At 42.0% G+C, this 24,443-nt stretch overlaps 1 protein-coding gene across 2 annotated transcripts in view; it reads right to left on the bottom strand.

The window, feature by feature from the left end:
• The window catches only part of rab3b (RAB3B, member RAS oncogene family), a 51,434-nt gene that overhangs the window by 2,789 nt on the left and 24,202 nt on the right, over positions 1 to 24,443 (bottom strand). The window contains exons 1-4 of one of the 2 annotated variants that reach the window (XM_041792335.1): positions 22,955 to 23,209; positions 11,873 to 12,097; positions 2,385 to 2,503; positions 2,187 to 2,311 (exon numbers count right to left, since the gene is read on the bottom strand). In XM_041792335.1, the coding sequence (XP_041648269.1) occupies positions 2,187 to 2,311; positions 2,385 to 2,503; positions 11,873 to 12,097 (469 nt within the window). In that variant the 5' untranslated portion in view covers positions 22,955 to 23,209. Of the gene's footprint in view, positions 1 to 2,186; positions 2,312 to 2,384; positions 2,504 to 11,872; positions 12,098 to 22,954; positions 23,210 to 24,443 lie in introns of those variants that run through there. The other variant, XM_041792336.1, reaches the window with a different exon arrangement.

The following is a 24,443-nucleotide window of genomic DNA, read 5'->3' as shown; positions in this document are numbered from 1 at the left end:
CAGGTCGAAGTGACGCTGTGCACACAGCAGAGGGGGCGAAACATGGAGTTGAACTGGTTCACGTGAGTTCAGCTGATCTGTCAGTAAAAACCGCTATCATCATAGCATGTATACAGGTGCCTGCATGGGGTGTTCTGATGCCCAGCAGGGGGCGACTGCACTGATTATAAAAAAAGTAGTTACCTATGAGCTGATTAATTAGTGGGGATGCTGAGCATCCACACTATTGATATTTGCTTCGGCCATTTTGTTTGTTATTATTCTTCCGCGCTGGCTATCTCCTCCTTCATACTTTGTCTTATCGACACCATTTCAACTTTAAAAAATTCTGTTTCTTTGTCATTCGACTGCTATGAATTTTCTCATTTCTGACTTTTATAATTTTTAAAATATAGCTATTTTCATGCTATTTTCATGCTATTTGTATGCTTTTTCAGCCATTGAATGCAATTTTCAGCTACTTTTAGGCCAAATCAGCTATTTTCATGCTTTTTTTAATGCTATTTCTATGCTTTTTCAGCCCTTGAATGCCGTTTTCAGCTACTTTAATGCTATTTTCAGCTATTTCTATGCTATTTTCAGCTATTTTGAGGCTATTTTCAGCTATTTTTAAGCTATTTTCAGCTATGCTAAGGCTACTTTCAGTTGTTCTTAAGCTATTTTCAGCTATTTTTAAGGCTACTTTCAGCTAGCCTTATGCTATTTTCAGCTATTTTTAGGCTTCTTTCAACAATTTTTTAAGCTATTTTCAGGCTATTTTTTTTTATCCTTTTTCTAGCTTTTGAATGCCATTTTCAGCTACTTTTATGCCATTTATGCTATTTTATGCTATTTTCAGGTATTTTTGTGCTTTTGGCTATTTTCAGCAGTTCTTCCACAGTTCAGCTCTCAGCATCCCCATGCGTTTTCAGCTGAAATTTCAATTTTGATCCAGTTCCCTCTGTAAACTTCCTCCACAGAATCCAGGAGGCATCCTGATCAAATAACTGAGCCACCAACTAAAGAGCAAACGTTTGTTTATTTTATGAATTGAATGATGCTCCTAAAGCAGTGCTCCTCAACCAAAAAGCCAAATTGCTGAAAGATGCTTTTGCAAGAGCCTCAATCTTAGTGGTGAAAAGTGGCAATTAAAATAAGTTAAAGATGGTGCAGCGACGATCTGGTCCTGTCAATTAACAAACAAACTCAAAACTGAAAATCAAACCGACCACTGTTGCCTGGGGCTAGTAGATCTTACGCAGGATCAAAAATTTCAGTGTCCATGCAAGAAATATAACTCTGAGGCGTTTATTTACAAAGGTTTCTCACAAACAGCCGGCGTTCTCCAGGTGTCTCTGACTCATGCCCTCCTGGTAAAAAAACCATTCACCTTCCCTGGTGTCCACCCATCCTATCCAACCTGCCCATAATATAGACGTCACCTTGTGCCAAACTACCAAATATGTCAAAGCAACAAGCCCCAATCAATAATGAAATACTCTATACGCTAACATTAGCTGTATCAAAATTAATCCTTAAATTCTCCCCAAACAAATAATAAATAAATGTAAAATTATCAAACTAACGAAATAATGTGAATAGCTCCAACAGGTGGCAAAAATGGTCAAAAAGCGGCAAACACTGGGAGAAAAGTGGCAAAAATAGGCGGGAAGTGACCAAAACATGAGTTAAAGGTGGCAAAAATGGTCCAAAATAGCAAAAGTGTGGCAAAAATTAGTGGAAAGTGACTAAAATGGCTGAAAATTAGAAAAAAAGGTTGGGAAAAATGGGCAAAAGGTGGCATTTAATTGCAAAGGGCAGCTTAAGTGGGCGAGAAGTGGCAAAAAAGGGCAAAAAAATTGCAAAAAGCAGGATAAAAGCTTTGAGCTTTGGAGCTTTGAGACCATCAGACAAGACGCCAAACACTGACATCACCACAAACACACCATCCCCACTGTGGAGCACCCTGGTGGCAGCATCATGCTGTGGGGATGCTTCTCAGCAGCTGGCCCAGGAAGGCTTGCAAAGGAAAAGGTTAAATCTTTTTTTGGTAAAAACAAAAAAAGGAAAATTATATTGACTATGATTGATTTATAAAATCAGTAAAAAGGTAAAACATTCAAGGGGGTGAATTTATAGGCACTGTAGACAAAACTTTCACATAAGTACAAAAAAACATGTCTACAGAGCGTTCGGCAGAGCCTCACCTAACTGGTCTGCCAGGTGTTTCCCTTTCTCTGGAGGAACGACTCTCTCCTCGTCCATGTCACACTTGTTGCCGACCATGATTACCTGGGCGTTGTCCCACGAATACGTCTTAATCTGCGTGGCCCTGAAAGCACATTTAAACCGTCTTATTTTCAGAGTGACAGTATGAAGGAAAGCTTCTGATTCTAAACTCGCACCAGTCCTGGACGGCGTTGAAAGACTCCTCGTTGGTGATGTCATACATGAGGATGAAGCCCATGGCGCCGCGGTAGTAGGCCGTGGTGATGGTGCGGTAACGCTCCTGGCCTGCCGTGTCCTGGAAATTTAAAAAAAAAAAAAAAGAATGCTTAGTGAAAAGACATTTACAGTAAGAACCCCTGACAGTACATTTATTAACCACAAGGTAATCTTTTCAGTCTGTTTAGGCTTAATGGAGAATTATCATTTTTGTCAAACCATTTGTGTTTTTGGTAGGGAATTGTTTTAAAAAAGGAGGAAAACTAAACATCAAAAAGGTATAATAAACCAGGTCCAGGCTCTCTGAGCAGGTTGAAAAATATAAACAGAAGGATGCATCGACAGAAAGAAGCTTTAAAGTTATATATCTCCCATAAAGGCTTGTAAATTTTTGTAAATTGTACATTTTCTAAACCATCTTTACTGCCCAATATTTGATCATTTATTTCAGTGTTTGTGGTTTTTAATTCTTCATTTTATTTCCATGTATTTCTAAATGATCATATCTCCATTATTTCTATGAACATGGTATCAAAAGTAGAAAAATCTTAAAGATCTTCAGTCGTATTTTAAACCAAAACAAACACTTTACCAAATTATGTTGAGAACGTTAAAATAAAAGTGGGACCTGCTGCCAGTTCAACAACGATGTTAAAAATTTGGTCTTATTTGCACAAATATGTTTATAATATAATGAACAACAGAACTGACAAGGAGCAAGCCTAACTTCTTCTTTTTCAACAATTTTTTAAAAGTTGCCAACAGCTACAGTATGTGCAGTTTCTGTAGTATGCTGTATTCTCTCATGGTTTCTGATTACGAAAATGTAAAACTGTCTAGTTTTGGGTGTCTACCAGTTAATTTTTTGTTGCTGTGGTATCTAACATAAACCATACAGTTATCATTATGACACCCACCTGGTATTAACTATATACAAGCTAAAGTCATTCAGCTAAATCTATGGAGCTATGATTTTTGCTCTGGATCTTCCAGCTCTAAACTGGATTGTTATCGCTTTGTGTGAATTGTACATCAGCCCTTTTGTTTTAAACCCAAGCACTGCTCAGACTGCTTCAGAAACCGTCTTCATCAGCCTGAGAGCTCCAAATGTCTCTGTCAAACGCTGTTTCAAAGAATAATTGACTTTTATGAATGTGCAGGTTAAAGATGTCAGACATCTAGACAGCAAAAGCAATAAAAGACTCAGCTCCTGGTCTGACTACATCACATGTTCTCGCCTCACAATCACACGCATCGACGTGTTGAACTTCACAGCAGCTCATCTACACCTCAGCACCTTTCTATCATCACTGCAGCCGTGCTCGTTCATTACTGCATTTAAAGGCTCCAGTTATCAGCATGGTAAAGTCGTCATCCTCTTCAAAGGCAAGGATGGAATGTTTTATGGGCTTTTAAGAATGACATCATCTTCAAAGACCAAAATAGAATGTTTGATGGGCTTTGAAGGATGATATCATCTTCAAAAGCAAGAATAGAATGTTTTAAGAGTTTTAAATGATGACATCATCTTCAAAGGCATATATGGAATGTTTGATAGGCTTTAAAGGATGACAACATCTTCAAAGGCAAGAGTAATACAATACAATACAATACAAGAACTTTATTTATCCCCAAAGGGGAATTCAATCGTCTGGGATTCTCATCTCTTTACTGTAGAATTATACAGTCTAATTGCTGATGGTATGAAAGATTTTCTAAATCTTTCTGTCCTGCAGTTCAGGGATAGGAGCGTCCACCACCGTTGTTTCTTTGCTCACTGAGGGAGATATGAAGTGGATGATCCATGTTTCTCAGAATGGCCTCCACCTTGCTTAGTGCGCGTCTCTCCACCTCATCCTCCAATGAGTTCAATTTGATTCCTACCACAGAGCCAGCTTTTTTAACCAGTTTCTTCAGACGCCTTGCATCCTTGTGTTTTACACTGACTCCCCAGCAGACTGCAGCACAAAACAGAACACCTGCCACCACAGTCTTATTTTCAGAGTGACAGAAGTATGAAAAAAAAAGGATGAAGGCATCTTCAAAGGCTAGGATGGAATGTTGTATGAGCTTTAAAGGATGACAGCATCTTCAATGGCTAGGATGGAATGTTGTATGAGCTTTGAAGGATGACAGCATCTTCAATGGCTAGGATGGAATGTTGTATGAGCTTTAAAGGATGACAGCATCTTCAAAGGCAGGAATACAATGTTTTAAGAGTTTTAAATGATTACATCATCTTCAAAGGCAAGGATGGAATGTTTTATGAGCTTTAAAGGATGACATCATCTTCAAAGGCAAGGATGGAATGTTTTATGAGCTTTAAAGGATGACATCATCTTCAAAGGCAAGGATGGAATGTTTGATGGGCTTTAAGGATAATATCCTTAAAGGTCAGGGCAGAATGTCGGTGAAGCTGGGGATGTTGGGGCTTTTTCCCATCATGTTTAGTAAACAGTAGGCCATAGATGGCAGATGTGACTGGCAGTGAGCATGGGTTTCCCTTACTCCTCCACAGCTGTTCCCACTTTTCCATGAGGTATCATGTTTCCTGCTGCAGAAGGAAAATGGGAAACTAGATTAATACTAGTTTTAATATGTGCCTTTCCTCTGTTTTGAAAAGCCTTTTCCTGCTGCATGTGCTGAATCTCCTCTGACTGGACGAGTGCTCATTGATGTGAAAAATAAAACCATCACAGTTCTGGATTTGGGAGCTCATCCGTTATCAACTCTTCGTCTGAGTGAACATCTCGCTCTTTAATCTGAGGTGACTAAAACAGCCGGACTCGTTTCAGCCTCTTCTTATCTAAGACTCTTAACCTTCTTATCTGGAGCGCTGATTGACCCGTAACTGCCCTACTGCAACAACCAAGCTGAGCATCAATGTGACTTTCACATCCGTAAACAACGGCGTTCAGCCGCCATCCTCCACCATTTCATCCTCCACCACAGCTGGCCCGCATGCAGCTAAATTTAGAGCTTTTGTGCATCCTTTTCCTTGGCTCATTCAACAATCACTGGTTTCTTCTGGGGGCTCGTTCCCATTAAGTTTGCAGAGATTTGACGTGCAGCGTGATTTTGTGTGTGTGTGTGTGTGTGTGTGTGGGGGTGTGTGGGTGTGTGTGTGTGTGTGTGCAGCAGCAACGTTAATCATCAAGAGGGATAAGCGGAGCCCTGGGCGATGACTGATTCCTCCTTTTAGAGGAATGAAAGAGAAAAATGGGTGTTTGATTTCTGCACAGGAAGACATCACTGCTATTTAAGCGTTCCTCTCGTGCCTCCACTTCTGTTTCTGTTCCAGCTGCAGGGATTTTCTCTAATTCAGGATCAAAACATCAGGCAGGCACAGCTTTATGTGAAGTGTAAAATGAGGTTCGCACTTCACCCTAAAGGTGTTTTAAACGGGGTGGCAACAGCTTTATTAGGCTCTTCCACATCCAAACATGCTAACTGCTTACAGTGTGCTTCAGCTCCATCATAATTAAAGGTATATAAGTATTTTTGTTCATCCTGGACCAGCACACCCTACAAATCAAGATATGCTGATGTTCAACATGATCAGCTCAATTTTAGATATTTTTCAAAGAAAAATGTTTTAACAGTGAAAATATCATTTCCCCCTTTTTCCAACAATAAACTGTCCTATTTTAGTTAAATTCACACTACAACAAACTCAATCACTTTGAAAGATGTCGTCATTGCTCTCAAAATTTTTGATAAACATTTTAAAACCAAAACTAAAATTTTTACATTTCAAAATCTTAAATTTTAGAGAACTAGAACAGAAAAAAAACAAATGAATAAATAAAAAAATTAAAATCTTGAATTAATAATAACTGAAACAGAAAAGCAAATAAATAAGATATAAAATATTAAATTTATGATGACTAAAGCAGAAAACTCACAAAAAAATAAAAATGGAATTATAAAGTCTTAAATTTAAGAGAACTAAAACAGAAAAAAAACAAATGACAAAATATAAAATTATAAAATCTTGAATTAATGATAACTGAAACGTAAAAGCAAAGAAATAAAATGTAAAATAATAAAATCTTTGATTTATGATGATTAAAACAGAAAACACAATTAAAAAATGAAATTATAAAGTCTTAAATTAAAGAGAACTCAAACAGAAAAAAAAACAAACAAATAAATTTAAAAAATTAAAATCTTGAATTAATAATAACTGATCAAAAAAGCAAATCTATAAAATACAAAATTATAAAATATTAAGTTTATAATGACTACAGCAGAAAACACAAAAAAATAAAATGAATTGAATTATAAAGTTTTAAATTAAAGAGAACTAAAACGGAAAAAAAATGAAAAAAAAAATCTTGAATTAATAATTACTGGAACAGAAAAGCAGATAAATAAGATATAAAATTATAAAATCTTAAATTTATGATGATTACTAAAACAGAAAACAAATAATTTAAAAAAAATGAAATTATAAAGTCTTAAATTTTAGAGAACTAAAACTGAAAAAACAAAGAAATTAAACTTAAACTTTTAAAAATATCTTAATTTATGAAGACTAAAACAGAAAAGCAAAGGTTAGATGGGATATTTTATCCTTCTCACATGTTCTGGGTCTACCCCGGGGTCTCCTCCCAGCTGGGTGTGCAAAGAAGACCTCCACAAGGGGGCGACCAATAGGAAACGACAACCACCTGTCACCATGGTACTAAATTCTGGACATTACCCAGAGTTCATGAGGCGACCAGTAAACTGAAAGCTTTGCCTCCTGGCTCTGTTCCCTCTTTGCCTCAGTGGTCCGGGACAACGCCTGCAGTCCTGCTGACACTGCACCAATCCACCTCTCAGTCTCGCTCCTCCTTTTACCTTCACTCGTGAACAAGACCCTGATACTTGAAACTCACTCTCCCCCTGGAGGGAGGGATCCACTGTTTTGTGGCAGAGAACCACGGAGGCACTGACTCTCACCAAGACCGCTTTGCACTCAGAGGTAGACTGCACCAATCCTGGTGGAGGCCTACGACTGAGGAGGCCAACAGAACCACATCATCTGCAAACAGAGGAGATGAAATTCAGAGGATCCCTGTCTGCACCTCGAGATCCTGTCCATGAAAACCCCAACAGAATCAGAGATGAGGGAGCTGTGGCAGAGGCCAACGCACCGGGAATGTGTCCGACTCTCGCTTTGGTCAAACAGGGGCCTGATGGCTCACTGCAGCGGGTCCAGGACCCCATCGGACCTCAGTACTCATCGTGAGCCTTCTCCACATCCACAAAAACCCATGAAGACTGGATGAGAAAACACAAACTTAAATATCTGAAATTATATACGCTTAGCTTACGAGAAACAAAACTAAAATGTCTGGAGATTAAAAAGTTAAAAGCTGGATCTGGAGGCCAACACATGCTGCTGCTAATTACACAGTACGTATGAGAGCAGAGCAGACTGATTCAGACCAGAGTAACCGATCTAGAGCTGACCCAGCTAGAACCTGAAGGTGATTTTCATTCAGACTAACCTGTCCTGATGACGACTAAATGTTTGTCTGCTCTCATCATCAACCTCCAATCAGCTCTGATTTCAACGCCACCCTCCCCCATCCAGGCCTCTCTCCCCCTGCCGGGTCTCAACCTCGTCGCCCCGAGAGGTCTCTTTAATTGCCGCTGAAGATGTGTGTGCGTGTTTGTGTCAGAGAGGGAGTGAGTGAGTGTGAAGAGCTGCTGCCATGGCAACAACATCACCACTGATGATCCAGACTGTAGCAGCAGAGTCTGAGAGAGGAACATCATGTTTCCCTGCTGCTCTCTGTGTGCTACCCTTCATTATAAAAACACTAGTGCATGAGAGTGAGGGTCATGTTTAACTTCATTTAGCCTGTAGCTGTAACACTATCATCCTCAAAGACCCCAGGTCCATCCACATCAGGGGTCATCAAGTACACCTGCACAAGGGCCAGATTTAGTCCTGACAGAGTCTCTGGGGGCCAGACTTCCAAATAAAGAAAAAATAAATCAATATTTTGTTCTGATTAACATTTTATTTTATTAATATTTTTATTTTCTTTCAAATTGCAGGACATTTTTAGGCATTACCAGTGAGATCTAGCCTGATCTATAAAGCCGTAGACCACAAGGAGACAGACCTGCCCACAGAGCTGGCTGGGCTCCTGAAAATCCCAGAGAATGGTCCCTCATAATTATGATTTAGCACCAATAAGAACTCATGTTTCACACTTTTCACTACTTCACTGCTTCATTCTGCCATTTCTGCAACATTTTGTGTCATTTTTAACCCATTTTTGCCACTTTTTGCTTTTTTTACCACTCTTCAACCCACTTTCCTGTCTTTTCTCTACTTTGCCATTGGCTATTTTTGCACCATTTTGCCACTTTTAACCTATTTTTGCTACTTTTTGCCCTTTTCTGCCCCTTTAACACAATTTTTCTACCATTACTTAACTCCTTTAAACTATTTTACTTGCCTGTATTATCCCTCCTGTATCCATTTTTGCCACTTTTTGTCCATTTTTGATATAATTGTTGCCCCTTTTTTCCTTTTATACTGATGGTTTGCCACATTTTAACCTCTTTTCACCACTTTTACTGCAAGTTTTTGTTGCTTTGTTCCACTCCACAACCCATTTGGACAGCACAGACTTTTTCAAGGGCAGGGGTGCAAAGAAAAAAGGGCACATACAGCACGTTCTCGCCACTGAAGAGGGCACTAAGTTTGGCGTGTTTTCAAGGGCACTTTAGACATGTTTATGTTCTACAAATGGCTCATTATATAACAGACTAACTAGACAGACTATTCAAGTTAGTTTGTAGTTAAGATCAGCATCCACAAGAACTGTGTAGATTCAGCGTTGGACTGTGAAGAACACACAGAAATAAATAAATCCCTAGGGGGTCTGGGGGTCTTCTTTTCAATGAAGTAGATGCCATTTCCTGTATTATAGTGCATTTTAACACCATATTAGCACCAGATAATCCAAACTGGTTCTGTGAGATATAGTTCTGGCTCAATATAGATCAAGAAAGGGCCCAACATAAAAGTCATTGCAACAGTAATGTTTCATAGTATTTCTTGGTCCTAATGGTCATCGAGTTTAGTGTGTTTTCTTCACCCAAGAGAGCAGTTTATCATGTTTAACCAGCCAAGAGGGCAATTAAGTGTTTTTTTTCACCCAAGGGGGCGGTTTAGTGTGTTTTGCCGATGAGGAGGGTACTTAAACACACCTTTTTGCCACCCGGGTAGGTAGTTTAGTGTGTTTTGCCAACAAGGAGGGCACTTTAGCATGTGTTTTGGCTCCCAAGAGGGCACTTTAGTTTTTCAACAATTGGGCCACGGGAGGGGGGGGGGCGGACGCCTGATTAGATTTTGGGACTGATCCGGATCACCGTCTGGATCCAGGAATTTTTTTAAGGATTCTGTACTATTGGGAGATAGGGCTAATTGTGGAGGTCTGCGCTGTTACCACTTTACACCAGGAGATGGCGGACATGAGTAACTTCAATCCCAGCAGTATTTTTGGGTTTTTGGGTGTTTCCATTCAAAGTTTTGGAGTTTTTAGAGTTTGAAAGACGCCCGTTCGAGGAGACGAGTTGGAGCGTAACAGAGAGAAAGACAGCGAATTGTAGCGAGAATACTCGCAATGCTGGGAGGAATAGAGGAATATTCACCCTCTGACATGACTTCCAGTCGTCTGGTGAGACCATGGGTGAGACTGTCAGTGCATCTGTTGGCACCGGCAGGCAATGCTTCCACCATGACAGTCCACCCATAGCGAAGCCAATGCTTTGCCTCACCGTGTCTCCGCCCCACTGGGGAGGGAGTAATCAGCAGATTAGATTTTGGGAGTGATCTGGATCACAGTCTGGATCCAGGAATGTTTTTAAAGGATTCCTCACTATTGGAAGATAGGGCTAATGGCGGAGGTCTGCGCTCTCTGAGTGTTTTTCTAGGTTGTACTGAATTTTAGCTGATTCACGAAACATCCCTACATCCGTCTGGAAGCCAGACAAGCAGCTCTACTGAGCTGAGCCAAATGGTCTGGATTTTTTTGAAAAGGTTTCCCCTCAACAACAAGAGAGACTGGATGGACATCAGCTGAGGAAACATGGGTGAGGTCAGAGTTCAGTGGGCTAAACCAGGACAGAATTGAACTGGACCAAACCGGACCACAGATGAGGGTTGTGTGACTCCGCTCATCCCGGCTTTAGACAAAGGATTTTTAAGTCCTGCCTTCTGCCATTTCTCTGTGACTTCTTAAAAAACATTTTATTTTTTTCTGAATATTTAATTTTTGCCACTTTTAACCCTTTTTGTCTTTCTTTTGCAGTTATTTTTTTTTCCATTAAAGTTATTTAAATATCTGCTACTCTGTTCTCTGGTATCCTGATGTTTGTGCTCATCATGACTATGAAGTCTAACATTACTTTCCAGTGGTTCAGCTCAGTGAGCCTATACACAGACTAACATTATAAGGTAATTCTGTTTTAACCCTTAAGGCTCCACAGTTTTTTCAAGAAAATATTCAATTCTGATATCAAGATTTCAAAAGGCTGTAGCATGAAAGTGGTTGGAGATAAAGGAATACTGTAAATGAGAAAAATCTTCAGTATGACCCAAAGTTTGTGATGGGAGTAAACTCACTCATCTAATTTGCATATTCTGACATCAACCGTAACACCCCTGCTGCCTCCACCTCTTTGGTATTCGCTGATTACTTCCACCCCAGCCACGCTGAGGCACAGCATCGGCCTCGGTATGTGCTGCTTATGGACTGTTCACAGACGCACCGTCAGTTCCAGTCTCACCGGACGACTGAACGCCATCGTCAGAGGGTGAAAATACCTCAACGGTGAACAGACCTCCCAGCAGTGTGAGTATTCTCACTACAATTTGCTCTCTTTCTCTCTTCTCACACTGACTACAACCACTACTACCACTTCCTCATCTCCTGAACCAGCGGTGCGTCTTTCAAACTCTCTCTCTCCAAAACTTTGAATAGAAACACGCTCACAAATGCTGCTGGGACTGAAGTTCGTCATGTCAGCGATCTGCTGGTGTAAAATAGTAACAACATTAGGCACCATATTTGCAGCTATAGCCTGTTTAATTCAGCAGTGTTGCTTGTCGCAATTTTGTGACTTTGGCACTTAAAGAGTTAAGAAAATGGGTTTACATTTGAAAAAGACTTTACTGTACTGCAGCATCAATAAACAAGATTTTATCCTATAATGCCCCTTGGTTTTCCTGAAGCCCATGGCCCCCGATGTGGTCGGACCCCAGAGAGCTGTCCCCTTTACCCCCCTCATGTGCGTCCTTGTTAATGGCGACGCGGTTATCAGCTTGCATTTAGATGGTCTACAGTCCCGTCTTTCTCCATCAGACAAAAATCCAGAACTCTCCCCAAACCAGGAGGACCGTTCCACTAACCAATCACAGAGAAGACCCCATCCTCACCCAGATCTGTAGCTTGATCCTCTTGTCGTTGCGGTAGACGGTCTTCACCTTGAAGTCGATGCCCACCGTGCTGACGAAGGAGTTGCTGAAGGAGTCGTCGGCGTAGCGGAACAGGAAGGAGGTTTTTCCGACGCTGCTGTTCCCGATGATCAGCAGCTTAAACATGTAGTCAAAGTTCTGATCAGAGCCATCCCGCTGGCCAAAACGCTGGTCTGCCTTCGCCATCTGGAGGTTTGATGGGAGAGAAAAACATCAGAAATTTCACCATGGCTGACCAGTCACCTCAGTTTGATCCTAGCTACTGTTAGCTACTGTTAGCTACTGTTAGCTACTGTTAGCATTAGTTTGTTCTTTTATAAACAGGTACATATGAAAGTCTGATACATAGAGGCCAATACTATTTTACTGTAGAAAAGGAAAAAGATAAATCAGACTGTTACACTTTGTTACAATGTTAAAATATTATAACAATATTACAGTGTAGTAACGTTACAACATTTCTACACTGTAACAACATTACAGTGTAACAACACTGCAACAATGTTTAAGTGTTTTTACATTCTAACATTGTTACAATCTTACAACATAATATTGTTACACTATGTTACAATATGTAATGTTACAACACTATTAAACTGTTATACCGATCCAAAAGCTTTCTACTTGACAAGATTATTCTTACGTATAAAATCCCAACATTTTTGCTTATTTATTGGACACATATGACGTGAGCTTCATCCAGTTGTCATCTACAATAACGCCTAGGAACTTAAAGTGTTCAACTACATTCTCCTCTATGGCACTGATCATCAACTGGCGGCCTGAGGGCCAAATCAGGCCTCTCAGAACTTCCTGTCTGGCCTCCAGAAGATCATTGAATTCAGAAAAGCAGGAAAAGAAGATGCTGTGGTTTTAAGAGTATCAATTTATATTCAAATAGTTTTAGAATGACTTCATATCTGGTCTGTTTTTACAGAAATTCATTTGTCAGCCATTATTAGTTAATATTAAAAAATGTGTTGAGACTGGCAAAAATGGCCAGATAAAATGGCGAAAATAGGCCATAAGATCCAAATGAGTTGTGGAGTGGCACAAAGGGACAAAAACTTGCAGGAAAAGTGGTGAGAAGAGGTTAAAATGTTGCAAACCATTAGTACTAAAGGATAAAAGGGGCAAAAGGTAAATCAAAGATGGGTGAAAAGTGGCAAAAATGGTGACAAAAGTAATGAAAAGTGGCAAAAATAGACAAAAAGGGGCAAACATGGAAAGGGAGGGATAAGACAGGCAAGAAAAGTGGTTTAAAGGAGATGAAGAATGGCAAAAACTTGGGTTAAAGAGGCAAAAATGGTCAAAAAGTATCAAAAATGGGTTTAAAGTGGCAAAATGGTGCAAAAATAGCCAATGGCAAAGTAGTAAAAAGGCAGGAAAGTGGGTTAAAGAGTGATAAAATCACAAAAAGTGCCAAAAATTGGTTAAAAGTGGCAAAACGGTGAAAAGTAGCCTATGGCAAAGTATTGAAACTGCAGAAAAGTGGGTTAAAGAGTGATTAAATGGCAAAAATGGGCTAAAAGTGGCACAAAATGTTACAGAAATGTCAGAATGAAGCAGTGAAGTAGTGTAAAGTGTGAAACATGAGTTCTTATGGGTGCTAAATCATAATTATGAGGGACCATTCTCTGGGATTTTCAGGAGCCCAGTCAGCTCTGTGAGCATGCCTGGCTCCTTGTGGTCTACGGCATTATTCAGTATATCAGGCTAGATCTCACTGGTAATGCCTAAAAATGTCCTGCAATTTGAAAGAAAATACTAATACTAATAGAATAATATGTTAATCAGAATAAAATATTGATTTAATTGACCTTATTTTGGAAGTCTGTCCCCCAGAGACTCTGTCAGGACTATCTGGCCCTTGTGCAGGTGTACTTGATGACCCCTGCTCTTTGGCATGGGCTTATATTACCTTAGAGAGTTTTGCATTTAGGCTTGAAAATTATGTCAAACTTTTTTTTTAACATCAAGAGATTGCACTCTAAACAGCGGTGAGTTCAATCTAAGTGTTCACTCAAGCAGCCAGCTGTGTTCGTCTTATCTGTGATAAAAACATCAGTATCATCAGCATATAAAATAAAAACCATCTGTTGATATTTAAAGGTTAGTCATTGATGGAAATAAGGAATGAAAGTGGCCCTGGTTTGGAGCCCTGTGGAATGCCACACCGGCTATTACTGAATGATTATTTAGCTGCACTCTGAACAACATGAGACTCTGCAGGCAACAACTGTTGGCCGGGTTCTTCACCAGTCAGAGCTTTATCTTGTTCAGTCTGACAGAAAACTACAGATTTATTTTCCTGTAACCTGACATGATCTGCCAGGGCCGGACCGGTAATCTGGCATACGGGACGTTTTCCCACTCATGTACTTTGGGGCCGGTATGATTCATCTTTGTTTTTGTTTGTGTTTTTGGCTAAGCAGCAGCCTGTTGGTTGTTTCCTTTATAATGACAGTTTACTCACCCAATCACATCTCCTAAAGGTTTAGCCCCTCCCCCTTCTGCTCCAGCTTAGCTAGAAAAACTAAAGTGTTTGCAGAAAATGAAGCATGAAAACGATTGGTTGGATTCCTAAATAAACATCATGTGGAGGAGGAGAGTCAGGTGTGTGACAGGTTCATCATGGAGGCTCTGTCGAGTATAGTAATGCATCTGCACGCTTCATTGTTGCTACTGACGCTTCAGTTGGCCCCCCGCCCCTTCTCACCATTACATCATTTCCCCTGTATAACACATATGGTCACTCCACCACAGTGCTGAAGAGGAGACAGCTGTGGCTCTCAGAGGCAAAGGTAGGTGATTGCCTGGGATCCTAGACTGAGGAGAATCTCAGGACTCTGCAAAGTCCAGTAGACATGGCTCACAGCCTCAAAAACAGAAACTAGCCCTTTAGTGTGAGGAAAACAGACAAACTCAGGGTGTGAGCTGCCTGCCTTCTCCGTCTAATAGTCAGAAAGAATCCTGGTAATCCTGGAACCAGATGTAGGTAAGGGTCCAACAAACAAAACTAAAAACTCCTGACCTCATCTAGTCCCAAAAGCACGCTAACTATCCATGAAAACACAGAGAATCGTCGATGGGGCATGTGTGTTTGGGTTTGTTTTTCTTATGTCCGACAGGGGTGGTGCATTCAACAAAGTCCACCCTCTCTATGTCTGGTAGACTCTGACAGACAAAACAAGCGCTCCTGCATGATCCTTGGGTCAGTTTTGACTGAGTGTTGTCAGTAAGGGTTTCACTGGTCCTGGTACTGGTCTGCTACAGACAGGTGTGCCCCTATTTGACACGTAGAAGTTCTGACCAATCAGTAAACACCCTCAGATTTATGTAGGACATGTCAGTATAAAGTCTGCTGATTTTACTCAGCCCAAAGCCCCACGTCAGCCCAAAGCATCCACGACCTCACTCTTCATACAGGACGGTCAGGAGTTTTTAAGGTGTTTCAGGTTTAAGGCTGCATAACTGAGCATCTAAACTTAGCACAAAAAGTAAAGAAAATTTGTGTTTGGTAGATTATTTCTTTGTTGTAACAATGCTTCTTGGTAATAAATCTTATACCGTTGGAAAGCCTGTTTATTACCCTTTTAAATGATGCCACATTTGTGAGGATCATGCATTTGTGGGATGAGCAGCAGAGCTGAGTATGTGGGTTGCGCCCATGAAAAATGTGCCAAATCTTCTCTCTCTGTTCAGGGTTGTCTGGGAAGAGAGCCGTCGGCCAAATCGTCCTGCAAACCTTGACTGTAAATCAGGGTGAGGAAACGGTCTTCTTGGGACGCCCACTTCGCGGCCTGTCTCTGACATTCTCTGTTATACGGAACTTGGCCTTCAGTTTGGAGATGGTACAGGGGTTCACTCCAAACAATGCCGCAACTTGGTTTTGCGGAACATGGACCGGTGTGCTCCTGGGTTCATGCAGGATCTTTTGTGGGACCGGTGTGCTCCTGGGTTCATGTAGGGTCTTTAGTGGGACCGGTGGGCTCCTGGGTTCATGCAAGGTCTTTAGTGTGACTGGTGTGCTCCTGGGTTCATGTAGGGTCTTTAGTGGGACCGGTGGGCTCCTGGGTTCATGCAAGGTCTTTAGTGTGACTGGTGTGCTCCTGGGTTCATGTAGGGTCTTTAGTGGGAACGATGTACTCCTGGGTTCATGTAGGGTCTTTAGTGGGACCGGTGTACTCCTGGGTTCATGTAGGGTCTTTAGTGGGACCGGTGGGCTCCTGGGTTCATGCAAGGTCTTTAGTGTGACTGGTGTGCTCCTGGGTTCATGTAGGGTCTTTAGTGGGAACGGTGGGCTCCTGGGTTCATGCAGGATTTTTAGTGGGACCGGTGTGCTCCTGGGTTCATGCAGGGTCTTTAGTGGGACCGGTGTACTCCTGGGTTCGTGCAGGGTCTTTAGTGGGACCGGTGTGCTCCTGGGTTCATGCAGGATCTTTAGTGGGACCGGTGTACTCCTGGGTTCATGCAGGGTCTTTAGTGGGACCGGTGTACTCCTGGGTTCGTGCAGGGTCTTTAGTGGGACCGGTGTGCTCCTGGGTTCATGCAGGATCTTTAGTGGGACCGGTGTACTCCTGGGTTCATGCAGGGTCTTTAGTGGGACCGGTGTACTCCTGGTTCATGCAGGGTCTTTAGTGGGACCAGTGCATCTCTGAATGACAAACCTTTGCTTTAATAAATGTTGATGTTTAATGATGTTTAACAGGCCCCTTCCTCTCTTAAACCCTCTCCCCTCCTCCTCCTCCTCCTCATATTTCTAGACTTTTCTCCTGAAGGCTGTAATGAGCTGCAGCAGAGACTGATTCAGCCACAAACCCACACAAAGAGCGCTGAACAAAGAAACAAGTGCAAACAAACATTTCCTGTTAGACCTCAGCTGTCGAGTCAAATGAAGTCAAACAGAAGCCGGAGCTGCCTCAGCGGACGACCCCGCAGACCGACAGCGAGCTAAACGAGAGGCGGCGAGCGGCAGATGAGTCAGAGCCCTGGATCCTGCTGCGTTCAGTGCAGCATGGACGGATCCGTCGGTGGGGACTCACGGCCACTAAATGCATCTGAAATGATCTCTGAGGCGGCGAGGAAGGCTGAAGTGACATTTCTAATCCCTGGATTTTTATCAGACGCAGCGTGTGATTCATTTCAGACCATCTGGTGGAAATTAACTGGATCTGCACGGCCTGTCAGGAGGCTTTTTGGAGACATTTCTTCTTCTACTCTGCAGCCTGTTCCTGAATAAAGTCTGCTGTCAATCCACAGCTCCTGCTTTCTATTCAAGCCTTGTCATGCCTCCTATTATTTCAGAGATGGAGACTATGTGTCCTCATCTTCACCATGATTAGATTTTTCTGATGGATGAGCAAAGAAGAAGGTTTAAATGAAGCACGCAGGCATAAAAAAGGCCTGTTTGTTGAGTAAAACCTCTTTAATAGTTAGCAGTGGACAAAAACACGGTTCAGTTACGTTAGAACGTTTGTGGGCGTCTCAACTTTTCTGGACTCTTATTTCTAGGGAGACTTGTTGTTCTAAAGGTGGTTTCACATTTGTAACCCAGGCCCAGATCTGAGTTTACCTGACCCCAAAGTCTAGGTCAGGGGTGTCAAACTCAGTCAGAGCAGGGGCCGGATTCTGGACTTAGGTCTAACCTGAGGGCCTAACGGGGTCGATATTTAACCATAAAATGTCAACCTTATTTTCACCAGAGATGAATTATGGGTAAAAAAAAACTTGGCACTGATGATTAATGATTTTAAAATTTTAACATGATAAGTTAAAAACTCAAAATCTTAAATAAAAAGTCAAACTTATAAGTTAGAAAGGTAAAAACATGACATTTAAAGTCAAATAATGTTTTAAAAAGGCAAAATATGAGAAAGAATACTGAAACCATGAATTTTAAAAGTCAAAAACAGAAAAAATTCAAAATCATGATTTTTAACAGTCAAAATATGAAATAAAATTAAAAATCATGAGTTTTAAGGTAAAAACATTAGACAGAAGTTAAATTTAGGAGTTGAAAAAGGTCAAAATGTGAGATAAAAGTCAAAATCATGACTTTAAAATGTAAAATTAGGAGTTCAAATTTAAATCTATGAACCTAAAGGGAAAAATGTGAGATAAAAAGTCGAAGTTATGAGATTTAAAGGTTTAAACATGACATTTAAAGTTAAATAATGTTTTTAAAAGGCAAAATATCAAGTAAAACACTGAAACCATGAATTTTAAAAGTCAAAAACTGAGATAAAATTCAAAATCATGATTTTTAACAGTCAAAATATGAGGCAAAAATCGAAATCATGAGTTTCAAATGTCAAAATATGAACTAAAATTAAATGAGATAAAAGTTCAAGTTAGGAGTTGAAAAGGATCAAAACATGAGATAAAAGTCAAAATCATGATTTTAAAAGGTAAAAAAACTGAGACAAAATTAAAAATCACGAGTTTGTAAGGTAAAAAAATGAAATGAAAGTTAAAATTTGGAGTTGAAAAAGGTCAAAACGTGAGATAAAAATCAAAATCATGACTTAAAAGGTCAAAATAGGATTTCAAATTTAAAATTATTAATCGTAAAAGTAAAAATATGTGATAAAAAGCTAAACTTTTAAGTTTAAAGGGTAAAAACGTGACATTTTAATTCAAAATAATGTTTTTAAAGGGCAAAATTTCAGATAGAATATTGAAACCATGAATTTTATAAGTCAAAAACTGAGATAAAATTTCAAAATCATAATTTTTAACAGTCAAAATATGAGGCAAAAATCGAAATCATGAGTTTCAAATGTCAAATTTTGAAATGAAATTAAAATTCATGAGTTTTTAAAGTAAAAAAAAAAGATATGATGAGCTGTGGCTCAAAACTCTGTAAGTACTGGAACAATTTTTCTCTTTAACTGAAAACTGCTTCCTTCTAAAAACTCGGCTCTCATATCTAGTTTCATCAGTTACTTCTATTTTTGATGTTTTGTTTAAATATAAAATTCCAAAAAAAGTTGGGTCAATTCATGAAAAGTAAATAAAAACAGAAGTCAATGATTGTCAAATCTCATGAATCCACATTTGATTAACAGAACAGAAACAACAGATCAGATGTTAAACTGAGACATTTTAGCATTTATGAAAATATTAACGCATTTTAAACTTGATGGCTGCAACACATCTCAGAAAAGTAGGGACGTTGCACAAAAGGCTGGAAAAGTAAAATGTACTAATGAAGAACAGTTGGAGGAGAACTTTACAACAAATTACATTAATTATCAACTCATCAGGAACATGACTGGGTATAAAAGGGGCATTTTAGAGAGGCAGAGTCTTGCAGAAGTAAAGATGGGCAGAGGTTCACCAATCTGAGAAAAACTGAGTCTAAAAATTGCAGAAAAATATCAGAAAAATGTTCCTGAATGTAAAATAGCTCAGACTTTGAATCTCCCTCCATCTACAGCCCATAAAATCATCAACAGATTCAGAGAATCTGGAGAAATCTCTGAGAGCAAGGGACAAGGCTGGAGGGGCCCTCAGGGGCCCTCAGGGGCCACGTCATTAAAAACAGTCATGATTCTGTAGTGAAATCACTGCATGGGCTCAGGAACATTCCAGAAATCATCGTCTGTCAACACAGTTGGCCGTGCCATCCACCAATGACAGTTAAAGCTGGATCATGGAGAGAAGAAGCCATATGTGAACAGGATCCAGAAACAGCGCCGTCTTCTCTGGACCAAAGCTCATTTAACATGGACTGAGGAAACATGGAAAACTGTTCTGTGGTCAGAGGAAACCACAGACGCCGTGTCCTGTGGACTAAAGAGGAGAGGGAGCATCCAGCTTGTTCTCCTGGCTCAGGTCTAAAGCCTGCATCTCTGATGGTATGGGGTTGCATTAGTGCCTATGGCGTGGGCAGCTCTAACATCCATCTACATGATGGTAAACATGGACCTGTCCCTACTTTTTTGAGATGTGCTGCTGCCAACAAATTTAAAATGAGACAATAATTTTATAAAATGTTTCAGTTTAACATCTGATGTGTTGTTTCTGTTCTATTGAGAATCAAATATGTGTTTATGAGATTTGACAAGCATGGACTTCTGTCTTTATTTATATTTACACAGCCATTATAACATGCTCGAAATACATGGACAAAAGTATTCAGCCGCCTGACCATTCCACCAACAGGGACTGTAATGACATCACAGATCCATGATCTTTAATATGGAGTTAGCCTCTTTAGCTGCTCTAACAGCCTCCACTCTTCTGTGGGAATGTGTGTCCATTCATCCTGTAGAGCATTTATGAGGTCAGGCTCTGATGTTGGACCAGCAGGCCTAGACCACAATCTCTGATCCAGACCATCCCAAAGGTGCTGGATGGTGTTGAGGTCAGGACTCTAGTCTTTCTAGTCCTTCTGTGGTCTCTGGGCCACAGTCCTGCTGGAACAGAAGAGGACCTTCCCCAAACTGTTGCCACACAGTTGGAAGCATAGCATTGTCCAGGATGTCTCGGTCTGCTGAAGCATTAAGATCGGTCACTCAGCTGCTTCCACTGCTCAGTCCAGCGTCGGTGTTCTTTACTCCACCCCATCTGACGCTTTTATTGGACTTGGTGATGTGAGGCTTGCATGCAGCTGTTGCCATGGAAACCCATTCATGAAGCTCCTGCTGCAGTTTTAGTGTTTACATTAATGCCAGGGGAAGATCAGAACTCTTCAGCGATGGAATCAGCAGAGACTTGGAGACTTTTACCCATAATCCTTAGCAGTCTTTGACCCCGCTCTGTGATTTTACCTGGTCTTCCTCTTCATGGCTGAGATGCTGTTGTTCCTAAACTCTTCCACTTTCTAATAACATCACTGACAGCTGACAGCAGGGATGAATTCTGTCAAAGGTGTAATCATCACAGAACCGGGTTTAAAGTCTCTGGGCTCTTGTCGTTGACTAATACCGCTGTCCGAACTCAAAAAGACGAATTCTTCTTAACTGAAAAGTTTGACGAGCTCAAGCTCAGAGCTTTTAAAATGAATCCTGAAATTTAAGGAATGAGGATGGAAAAGGAGAAAACTTTAATGGATTGATTTTATCCATCAGTCATGTGATTTGCCTTTTTAACAAAATAAACTTAGCACAAAACGTAAGGCCATTTGTGTTTGGTAGATGATTCCTTTGTTGTAACAATGCTTCTTGGTAATAAATCTTATACCGCTGGAAAGACTGTTTATTACCCTTTTAAATGATGCCAGACTGGTGACCAGCATGAGGAGGAGGAGCCAGACTGGTGACCAGCATGAGGAGGAGGAGCCAGACTGGTGACCAGCTTGAGGAGGAGGAGCCAGACTGGTGACCAGCTTGAGGAGGAGGAGCCAGACTGGTGACCAGCATGAGGAGGAGCCAGACTGGTGACCAGCATGAGGAGGAGGAGCCAGACTGGTGACCAGCATGAGGAGGAGCCAGACTGGTGACCAGCATGAGGAGGAGGAGCCAGACTGGTGACCAGCATGAGGAGGAGGAGCCAGACTGGTGACCAGCATGAGGAGGAGCCAGGCTGGTGACCAGCATGAGGAGGAGGAGCCAGACTGGTGACCAGCATGAGGAGGAGCCAGACAAGTGACCAGCATGAGGAGGAGCCAGACTAGTGACCAGCATGAGGAGGAGCCAGACTAGTGACCAGCATGAGGAGGAGGAGCCAGACTGGTGACCAGCATGAGGAGGAGGAGCCAGGCTGGTGACCAGCATGAGGAGGAGCCAGACTGGTGACCAGCATGAGGAGGAGGAGCCAGACTGGTGACCAGCATGAGGAGGAGGAGCCAGGCTGGTGACCAGCATGAGGAGGAGGAGCCAGGCTGGTGACCAGCATGAGGGGGAGGAGCCAGACTGGTGACCAGCATGAGGAGGAGGAGCCAGGCTGGTGACCAGCATGAGGGGGAGGAGCCAGGCTGGTGACCAGCATGAGGGGGAGGAGCCAGGCTGGGGACCAGCATGAGGAGGAGGAGCCAGGCTGGTGACCAGCATGAGGGGGAGGAGCCAAGCTGTTGTGGCTGTGATTGGTTCTTCTGCTGAGGCTCTTGTTTGTTAAATGAATAAATCATTAAATTGTCAGTATGTCTTGGTTCTTCAAACTTCAGTCATCCAATCACCAAACACCAAACAAGAGTCAACAGCAGAATCAGCTGTTTGGCATTGGCAGAGAAGATTTGGCACATTTTTCATGGGTGCAACCCACATACTCAGCTCTGCTGCTCATCCCACAAATGCATGATCCTTACAAATGTGGCATCATTTAAAAGGAAAATAAACAGGCTTTCCAACAGTATAAGATTTATTACCAAGAAGCATTGTTACAACAAAGAAATAATCTACCAAACACAAACGGCCTTACTTTTTGTGCTGAGTTTATACTCTGTAATGTCAAAGTGAAAACATATTTCTACAAAATAAAGTCCATTAAATAAAAATAGTCATCGGTGTCTTGGTGGCCTCTCTCACTACAAATTTATATTCAAATAAAACATTAACAAAAGACAATCTGAGAAAGAAAAGAGAGAAAAAGGGCAGAAAAATCAAACAAACAAGGAACAAATATAAAACAGAATAAAGAGATTAAAAATGTGTAGAAATGATAAAACATTTGTTGATTGCTGGCTGGTTAAGGGGGGGTCTGTGTAATATTCTTTCTGGGGGCCCTAAATCCCTCGCTACGCCCCTGCTAATAAAAGCCTGATATAAATCATGGATGACCAGTAAGATGGTCAGTATGGAGACATGGATCCAGATATTTATGAGCATTCAGATTAGAATACTGGTGCAGGATCGTGGCCCAGCCCTGCTGTCAAATAAAGCTACTAGAGCTCCAGAATTTAACCGACTATTGATTCTAGAGGATTTAAAGGACTATTCCGGCTCCAGTGGTGCACCAGGAGGGATCGATGCTTCTGGATTCCCCCCCGACTGTGTTTTCTGTGTCTCTGTGTTTTCTGTGTTTTCTGTGTTTCCCCGGTTCATGCTCGGTATTTTCGCTGTGTATCGCTGCCGTGTGCTCCGTCCGTCTGTCTCTTACCTCTGCTGGGCGGATCTGATGCTCTCTCTCAGCTCGCTCGGTGTCCGTGCTCCACACACGGTTAAAATAAGATCAGCGATGGCGATAAAACCCACAATCCTCCTTTTCTGTATCCTCACAGCGACGGTAACGCGTCCGCTATGATTCCTGGAGGTCCGTGCAGGTGTTCCCGGAGCCTCGGTGCGTCGTTTGAGGCGATCAGAGCGGAAATTTTTGAGCTGGAAAACGTCTCTTTTCCGCGGCGCCGCACGCAGCTCCTTTACGCACGGCTGTACGCTGACATGCTGCGTTGATTCAAGGTGGAGCGACGCGCCGTGCGCTGCCTGTCACCTCCTCCTGCTAAAAATAGCCTCTGCCGGCTTCTCTGTGAATGAACGGCGTTTTGTGTACTTATATATTTATTTAGCCTCTCCTCGGGCTGTTTGCAGGGAGCTCCTCTGACCAATCAGGCGGCAGATGCGCGCGGCAGGAGCGGCGCGATGACTCATAAGTGAGGAGGTGAGGCGAGTGATAGTTTCATCGTCAATAAGAGGCATCAGGCTGGGAGGAAGGGGAGGAATGTCAGAGTTAGACACATAACACACACACATTTAGGTCTAAGCCCATAGACACTGCAAACAAACCCCCATAGCTGCGAGAGCCGGCGGGGCCGGCTATAGCTGCGAGAGCCGGCGGGGCCGGCTATAGCTGCGAGAGCCGGCGGGGCCGGCGGGGCCGGCTATAGCTGCGAGAGCCGGCGGGGCCGGCGGGGCCGGCTATAGCTGCGAGAGCCGGCGGGGCCGGCTATAGCTGCGAGAGCCGGCGGGGCCGGCTATAGCTGCGAGAGCCGGCGGGGCCGGCTAGTCAATGCTGTTTATAGTTACATTTAAAATAATAGATATAAAATTAGCAACTTCTAACCACCACTTTGTCGCATAACCCCTGCTGATATGTGTAACGAGACACCAGGGGGGAGATAGCCCCCCCCCGGCCCCTTTCCACAGGGCACTGCTCGATCCAGGTACTGGCGGCACTGGGTTCTGAACCCCAGCCTCTCCCGCCACAGGTGCTCATGCCCACTCGGGTGCTTGAGAGTGTGCTGAACCCACTGTGCCACCAGTACCTTTCACACTGGGAGATCTTCTCCTGGCGCATTTATCATCATCATTTGGGATGTGGGACTTTAAAATGCACAACCTCTCCCCTAAGACTTCCAGAGGTTTCCCTCTCACTTTGAACTCAAGTTGTCACCAAGCCATGGGAAGACTTGAACCAGCAACCTCCAGACTACCAGGCACCCCACTCTCTCCCAAGGCCACAGAGAAAGACACTTGCTGAAGTCCTCCAAAGGTTTTTAAATTCTCCCGTTAGACTCAAATCTCGAAAACTGACCAAACCATGGTAAGACTTGAACCGGCAACCTTCAGAGTCCCAAGCAATCCTTTATCTCACTAGACTACCAAAGCAGACACTTGCAATGGGCTTCCAGAGGTTTCCTCTTCTTTATTTA

The sequence above is a fragment of the Cheilinus undulatus genome, linkage group 7, assembly GCF_018320785.1.
Source record: "Cheilinus undulatus linkage group 7, ASM1832078v1, whole genome shotgun sequence".
NCBI lineage: Eukaryota > Metazoa > Chordata > Actinopteri > Labriformes > Labridae > Cheilinus > Cheilinus undulatus.
The sequence above is the reverse complement of the archived record's forward strand: the minus strand, read 5'-3'. Positions and strand labels throughout refer to the sequence as shown.